Genomic DNA, 8,529 nt, shown 5'->3' with positions numbered 1-8,529 from the left:
AAGCTGTTGTTTGGTCTCTGGCAAAGGACCCTTCTTCCAGAGGCCTCTTCTCTTTTGTCATGGATAGTACATGTTCTACGAATAGATCATGTAATGAACCTAGAAGGTCAGTGCTGTTGGTTCCCTCTGGCTTCAGCCTTTCCAACCCATGTCTATATTCATGCCTGTCTTCATTAAGACCTCTCGCCTCATCATGCTTACCTTACACTAGCCTTTTGCTAGGCCAATGGTTTGCTTCTGACATCCACTAGTATCTTATGAATGTGGCTGTTATTCCAAAGCTCTTCAACAATAAGAGTAGTGAGTTTCTCCCAGTATTAAAAATCAAACTCAGAGCTTCATGTTTGATGAGCTAGTGGCTCTATCACCTTCAACCCTTTCTGCATTGGTTATTTTTGAGTAAGGTCTCACTTTATGTTGGGGTTGACCTGGGATTTTCGTTGCTGGGGATGATTAGGCGCATGCCCTTGTACTCATTATGCTCCTCTCATGGCTGGGAAAACAAGTATGTGCCACTATGCCCAGTTAATGATCGAGACGGAGGCTCTAACACTTCTTTTAGCCTAGGTTGATCTTGAACTGTGATCCCATGAATTCTACCTCCTGGGTAGCTAGATTACAGGCTTGGGTGACTGCACCCAGCTTCATGTTTTACTATTCCTTCTGAGGGATAGTGTTTTACACATTGTACACAAGTGAGTTGACTTTGGACATGAAGGAGGGACTTTAAAGATCTTATTACCGTTGAGGAAATGGATGGTTTGGTAGGTTTTTACCTTGCCCCAAATTGCCCCCAAATGCTTGAGTGCTAATTGAGCTGTGCATTGACTTTAAACAATGTACTACAGACTCATGAGTAAAATTGTAAAGGAGATGTTCAAGACATTTGGAAAGAGCTTTTTAAGACCTTAATCACTTTGTCTATGTGCAAATATATCCTGAGGAATACAAGGGAGTGTGACAGCTTGGGAGAACATTTTGTTAGCGGCCAACTCATACTGCTCTGTGTACTTTATAAACATCCTCTAATTTAGGCTGCACCATTTCAGACAGACTGGCTTTCCTCTCTTCTCATCCACACCACCCACATTAGTTTGAAGTAATGAGATCTTATTGAATAGTTACCGAGTTGTTTAATTTCTGTTCTCAGGCACCTCCTCATTGATTTTATCAAATAGCTCACCATCCCACTTATTGCTGCTTGGATTTGAATAACTCAGGTAGATACAATGTAATCTGACACAAGTTCCTAGGTATTATCTATTCAGTATTAGGCTGGTTGATTTATTTTCCTCCTTGTTAGATTTTTCTTTTGTATTGTTAAGTAGTTGTACAAAGGCTACAACCCCATAAGTCAGGTTATGAGTACAGTACTTCTTGATCACCCCTTCCATCATTCCCCCCTATTTTCTTCCCTCACACCCTTACCCTCAAGTCGCATCATTCAGTTTTTTAATTGTTATTATATAGTTGATGTACAAAGGTGTTACATTTTCATAAGTCGGGTAATGAGCACTTTTCTTTTTGGACACTGTCACTCCTTCCTTTGCTCACTCCCAGTTCAGTTTTTACAAAATGTACATTGAATATATACATCCTTCCCCTCTCCATTCATGTGTTCTCTCTTTGTCCTCCTGCCCAAAACATGTTTCCACTTCCTGGTATTCACTTTGATAAACAGTAAATTAGTTTTTCAGAGGAGTTACACCTTTGGACTCTTCCGCTAAGTAGGAAGAGTCCTTTAGTCCGTTTGTGTGTATACGTTATCATGGATTTTATGTTTTAGATCTGGCTTCTACATATGAGAGAAAACATGTGCCATTTATCTTTATGAGCCAGATTAACTTCATTTAACATAATTTTTTCTCAGTCCATCCATTTTCCTGCAAATGACATTATTCTTTCTAATGGGTAAATACAAATTTCATTGCATAATGAACCACACTTTCTTGATCCACTCATCTGTTGTAGAGCATCTGGGCTGTTTCCATCAGGTTTTTTTTCCCAAAACTCTCCCTCCTTTCTCATTTCCAGCTGTTAGCATCAAAAGGTTATCCTGAGATGTGATCTTAGTGCACTGTTCTTTCTTTCCCAGGCTAGTAACATAGTGAGTCGTGTTTGGACACTGTCTTTGCTGTTTGCTAACTATGTTATCTGATGCAGTTTGCAATTTTCACCTTTGTGCTATTTCTAACAATGAACATAAAGGATATTGTGTGTGTGTGAGAGAGAAAGTAATTGGGGAGGGAGATTATGAGCTTTGCTGACAAAATTGATTCATTGCATACCCTAATACCTATGTTGCCACGTTTGATCTTCAAAGTATGAATATGAGTCATTTTTATTAGACTAATTCTCAAGGTCTTCCATTTTTCTCATGGAGGGGGTGGTGCTCTTAGTTCCTTAATATTAAAACTGTTGTCTCTGAAGCTCTTGTCTTGTGTTGATATATTTTTTCACTTGTTAATGGTTTCTCCCATACTTTCAACGATCACTTCTTTCCTGTGTGATTGAACTCTTTCCTTAACTTTATGAATAACTTTAGGCACTAATTTTTAAAAATCAATTTGTGTTTTAAAATGATTTGTATTATTCATACAAGTTGCTTATCACAAGACCAAAGCAAATAAACTGCAAAACAATTCATTTCTCTGCAAGCATGCAATAGCTAGAGAAAAGATACTGACATTAAGTGGTTGAAAAGGGGATCAATGGGAAGGTATTGTTTATATGGCCCTTATTTTGTTCGTTATTTACTTTTGGCTGTTTTCACATTTAGTTAGCCTTTGCATCTTCTGTTGCCTTTTAATTTCTGGGTTTTATCCATTAATATTCATGAAATAAGGCCTTCCTTCCTGTAGAGAGTCTGTGGTGATCACTGGAGATGATGTTTATAGAGCAGTGAGAACAGAGCTTTCCAAGTATAGTTACTAGTACTTAATGTTGATAGTGTTTTATTTGAGTGTTGCTTGTTACTGGTTTTATAAAAGGTATATGAGAGTGATTATTATCATGTTCAAAGACAAAATTAAGGTCATGGGTTTTATATTCAATTTGTGCTTGGATATTTCCTTTAGATGGGCAAACATGAGAAATACAGAATCTCATTAAAGTCAAGCATTGTTTCACATGGATATATATGTATATATATGTGCGCGCGTGCACGCGTGCACACACACACACACACACACAAACACTGGCTATTAACTCAGGACCTCATTCTTTAGCAATACAAACTAAGATACTGTATTGTCATTGTAATATAAATAAGCTATTGGGACTTTTATATCTTGATATCCCTTTGATAAGATTCCCTTCCCATTTGGGAGATAAGTTTAAAAATTGTAGCTGTATGCTAAAGTCCAAATCACTCCCTAGGGTCTGCCACTGAGACTGTGGAAATATGTTGAGTTACTTTCCTAAGAAACATCTTTGGAAAACATAGCATGAGTTTTAAAAGCACTTGGGTGTGAAACATTTAGAAATTTCAGGTGGCGAAGCCAAGCCTTTGGAAATAAAATGACAGATAGAGCATGAAATTTATACAGAGAAAAGTGGAAAGAGAGATGGCTCTGATTGGCTTGAGCAATATGAAATTGTTTGGTTATTAAGGTTGATGTAAAGGTACAGTGCCAGGTTGGCCACGCAGCTCTGCTGCAGAGTGTAGCGTTCACAGAGCTACCAAATGAAGGCAAATGTATGGTAAGAGTCTCTGGAGCCCAATGGGAAGTGAGTATTCTTTAGCAATAGGTCTTCAAAATGTTGCCATGTGCCTCTTCTTAGGTAAGAAAATATAAAGTTACCATGAATCTTGATGTATTTGCTTATCAACCCAACTAATGATAACAATGCATGGTCTAAAACATACACACGGTGGAGAACATGGTGACAGTTAAACCTGTTAAGATACCTTTATGTTCTGTGTAAAAGTGCAGTTTTCCTGAGGTAGCTGTTTCTCTTTCTGGGATGGTGGTGACTGGGAAGTGCGTTGGAGAGAGCTCTGCTGTCTGGAGACCGAGGCCTCCTGTAATAACCGCTCTTCATTTATTGTTTGCGTTGCAGATGCCGAAGCCATGGAGTTGAGCTGCAGCGAAGTGCCTCTTTATGTAAGTCCCGAAGCGCTGGGCGACAGGTCCAAGTAGCTCTTTCTTCACTGGGTAACTGGAGTGGAGGAGAAATGTTTTACTTGTGTTTTTTTTTTTTTTTTATAAAACAACACCCTGAGTAGGACTGTCTGGTTCAAGTGTTTGTCTGGAGCCTTTTTAAAAAGCTCCTGTCTCCTAAGTCTGGGCTTTAATTATACTTTCCTGAGTAATTTTTTTTAACTGTATAATTTCTGGACACAGAAGTACTCAGTTTAGTTCTGTGGTTTATTTTTGAACATATTATTTTCCAGTAATATCTTGGAATAATAGGCAAAAATAGGAGATATTTGGTGACCTTGGTGTCAGCCCAAACCATGAAATAAATATTCAAAGATTAAAGTGCCAGGACCTGTACAGAGGAAATGGCTGGTTGGGGAATAGGGATAAGCCGTGAGTGTTCGGGCAACTATGTACCTCTTGGGTGAAGTAGGTGTCTGTTCCTGAGAACTGCTCCTGCTAGCAGATCACAATAGCTCAATAGCTGTGTCCATATGAACACATTAGATTATGCTAATGAACTCCATGATGAATTGTACTCCAAGTTATGGAAACAAGTGGTTTATCATTGTTTTTTTTTTTTCAAAATACCTATGTGAAATGATGCCTTTTTTTACATGTCTTTCTTTCCTGTGGTTTTACCCCTGATAGTACTGTAACTGATTTTGTACCCTGGATATTGTATATACATGTATTGGAACTAGGGAAGGGAAAGGGAATACCGGAATTGAGAGACAAAGGATAAAAAGGCAAACCAATACAACAGCAATACTTACAAAACTATATGGTGTAAACCAACTGTACAACTCATGGGGTGGGGGGAGGAAAATGGGGCGGGGAAGGCCGGGAAAAACGAGGGAGGAGGTAACAAGTTGGATAAGAAATGTACGCACTGCCTTACATATGAAACTGTAACCCCTCTGTACATCACTTTGACAATAAAGAAGTGAATAATAAAAGAAAGGAACTACTCTTGCTACACTAGAGATATCTCTTAATCCACAAAATGGCAGAGAGTTGTGGTTCCTTCTCCCTGGGAAGGAGCTATGTTGGGAGGTGTTGAGCCCATGGGTTGAGTGTAGATGGAAATGTGATTTAGCACAAAATATCAAGGAACTAGAGAACACATTTAGTCAGGAGGCTTTACTGATGAAAATATATTTACCCACCTCCCACACGTCTGTACCCTGCCAGCCTGAACACACGGCTCTCCTTCCTCCCTCCCCGCATTTCTTCTTCCCTTCCGCATGCACCACACAGACCACTGTTCTCTGGAGGGAGAAAGGCTAATAAAATAAATAGATTTAAGAATAATAATAAAAAAGCTGCCTGTGGGTTACCCAAAGATCTATATTACTCTCTCTCTCTGTCTCAATTGTGATTTATAGCTCATAAAATGTACTGTTGGCCCAGTCATAATTAAAGATTAAAAAAAACTAGCCCCAGGCTAAACTCTAAAATACTTTAAAGGTTTGCTCTGTGTGTGTGTGTGTGTGTGTGTGTGTGTGTGTGTTGTGCCTGCCTGTCTTCTCTATAGCTAAACTTGTTCCACACAACTCTTCTTCCTCAAAACAAACAAATCCCAGAATATAAACATGATATACAACATCATATAGCTGGTATAGCTGTTTTGCAAACAAACCTGCTAGATTAGGACCTGATTCGGGGGAGAGCTTCTACACACTGGCTAATTAGACTAAATACTTAAATAGGCCACAATATTATACACATACAACCCTTTTTCTACTTATTAGAAAATCCTGTTTAGAATAAAATGAAAAATATAGAAAACTGTTAGAAAAATATCATAATCTCACCCTATATAATTATTTTATTAAGGTGTGAATGTCTAGTTTAAGGTGTGCATTCTTTTTCTTCTTTTATTTCTGAAAGTGAGATGTGACACTCATTCTTGGACCTATGAGTCTATGCCTGGGGTTATATTGGCTTCCTATTATTATCTCAGTTAATTTGTGTTCCTTGTTTATACTACCTGATTAATTGCTTCCAAAATTATTTCACTGTGACTTGCTTGGCATTAAAAGGCCAAGTTTGATGTGTGTACAGAAAGGCAGGGAAAGAGCAACATGCTACATTATAAAATCTATGTATAAATTAATTTAAAAGAGCTCATTTGATAAATATGAAATTCTAAGTTATTTAATGTTCTGTCATCCTTGGCATTTTCCTTTTCTTCATGGAACAGAAAAAGGCATTTATAATTGATGTTATCCTAACCTAGATGAAATACGTTAAATATATATGGCTTACTCACTTTATGTATGTAGGTTGTATCCTGCTGTCTTCCCTAAACATTTTATGTCAGAATTATTGCAAATTGGCTTAAAGCCCCCTGGCCATTTGTCCTCATCCAGTTAGAAGTCTGTGGGTAGGTTGTAATGAAAACTAGTTTTAAACCACATCCCACCGAATGAATTATTAGTGTATTAGTGCAACCACAGAACTATATTACAACTGAGCCCTAGTAGCTCACACCTATAATTCTAGCTACTCAGGAGGATTAAGAGTCAAAGCTGGCCTGGGGAGCAAAGTCTATGAACTCAGGTCCTGGATCTTGTCTCTTAGGTTTTTTTTTCTGCTTAAGGCTGGCTGGTACTATAGCTCCACATCTGGCTTTTTGATGGTTAAGGATAATATACATGGACTTTCCTGCCCAGGCTGATTTCCAACTTTGATCCTCAGATCTCAGCCTCCTGAGTAGCTAAGATTACAGGCATGAGACACTGTGCCTGGCTTTATTTTTATTTCTTGGCCTATAATCTATTTTGACTGAATTCTTGTAACATTCATGTAGTTGAAATGTCCATCTGTTTCTATTTTTGGGTCACTATGTAGATTCCTTTCTAGAAAGTACAAATGACTTTATAATCTATGGAGGTATTTAAAAAAAATTCCCACTATCTTGCTTGAATCCATGAAGAAAATGTTTAAAAAAAATAATTTTCTCTGAAGAATAATATAGACTGGCCTGATTTATCTTTTGGGAGGATGAGGGTTGAATTCTGGAGGCATGATTTTTAGTTTTGTTTCCTATTTTGTTATGTCCGGTTGTGTCTAGATTTTCTTTTTGTATTTGCCAACACCGTTTTTAGCTTCTATTGTTTTTAACTAGTTTGTAGTGCTTTTCATGTTATGCTACCTTTCTTATGCTCAGAATCTTTGATTTTTTTTTGCAAATTAGAGCAAAAATTTAATTGTTTTTGTCTTTCCAAAAATCTGTTTCAGAAGGCGATGTAGTCTTTTGCTCTGTCTCTCTTGCTCTCTCTATCTCTCTCTCTTTTTTTTTTTTAAAGTCTCATTTCTGTCTGCTCATCATTAGGAAGAAGATTCTGGGGAACGTAGGGTGATTCTGAACCCAGCCACTGACTCTGTTTTTTAATATGCAGCAGAGCACAGCAGCTCCCGGTGTTGCCATTGCAGGAAGGAAAACACTGACTATAATAAGATCAGAAAAGAAGCAGGGCTGGCCAGCCTGGCAGCTGGGCGTTTATAATGTTGATTTGTAGAGCTTAGGGATAGGAACATTGCAAATCCAATTTGCAGCCACTGGGCAGCTTCCTGCCTCTGTGCTTGAAGGGCCTGGAAGGAGCAGCTCTGAGCAAGGCTGAGGTGTTTGTTCTCCACAGAAAAACATAGCAGAGGCTCAAGCTTCATTTTCATATTGTATGGTCAACTGGCATTAGGAGGTGTGTGTTCAGCTAGCCAAGGTGTAGTTGTGAGGTTCTCCATCTTTGTAGGGAGAGCCTGGAAAAGGGTACATTAGAATCAGGGGAGATGGTCTGAGATGCTGATTTTTTGGCTTAAAACTCTGATTGGCATCATTTGAGTGCTGACCTGTACTAGAACTCATTTCCTCAATCTCTGTTTTGTTTGATTTGACCTTATTGGTTCCCCTCCCCCCTCCAGCACCCTCTCTACCACACTCCCTCCCTGTCCCTCTCTTTGTAAAAAAAAAAGATATTTTTATTATCTTGAAGTAGTTGTATGAAGAGGTTACAATTCAATATGTCAGCTTATGAGTACAAGGCATCTTCATATTTATCACCCCTTTCATGGTTCTCCCTCATCCTTCCCAACTTCACTGATCTCCTCAATTTTCTTTCATTTTGAGATACAGGGCAGGGATTTGAACTTAGGGCCTCACAATTGCTAGGCAGGTGTTCTACCACTTGAGCCACACCTCAGTCCTTTCTTTAATTAATTATTATGAGGCAAGCATTCTACCACTAAGCTATATTCCTCAGCCCTTTAATTACTTTTTAGATAGATGTTTCCTTTCTTTTATTCCTCCTCCCCCTCCTCCTCCCCCCCCCCCCCCCCCCGCCTTGGATCATGCTACCTATATAACTGGGATCACAGACACATT

At 38.6% G+C, this 8,529-nt stretch overlaps 1 protein-coding gene across 1 annotated transcript in view; it reads left to right on the top strand.

Moving 5' to 3' along the window:
* Positions 1-4,060: 4,060 nt before the first annotated feature.
* The window catches only part of Arhgef28 (Rho guanine nucleotide exchange factor 28), a 216,730-nt gene continuing 212,261 nt past the window's right edge, over positions 4,061-8,529 (top strand). Inside the window, exon 1 of the mRNA XM_048368428.1 lies at positions 4,061-4,106. Coding sequence (XP_048224385.1) covers positions 4,074-4,106 — 33 coding nt within the window. The 5' untranslated portion in view covers positions 4,061-4,073. The remainder of the gene's footprint in view (positions 4,107-8,529) is intronic.

This window comes from Perognathus longimembris, chromosome 19, assembly GCF_023159225.1.
Source record: "Perognathus longimembris pacificus isolate PPM17 chromosome 19, ASM2315922v1, whole genome shotgun sequence".
NCBI lineage: Eukaryota > Metazoa > Chordata > Mammalia > Rodentia > Heteromyidae > Perognathus > Perognathus longimembris.
This window is presented reverse-complemented; position numbering and strand designations above follow the sequence as displayed.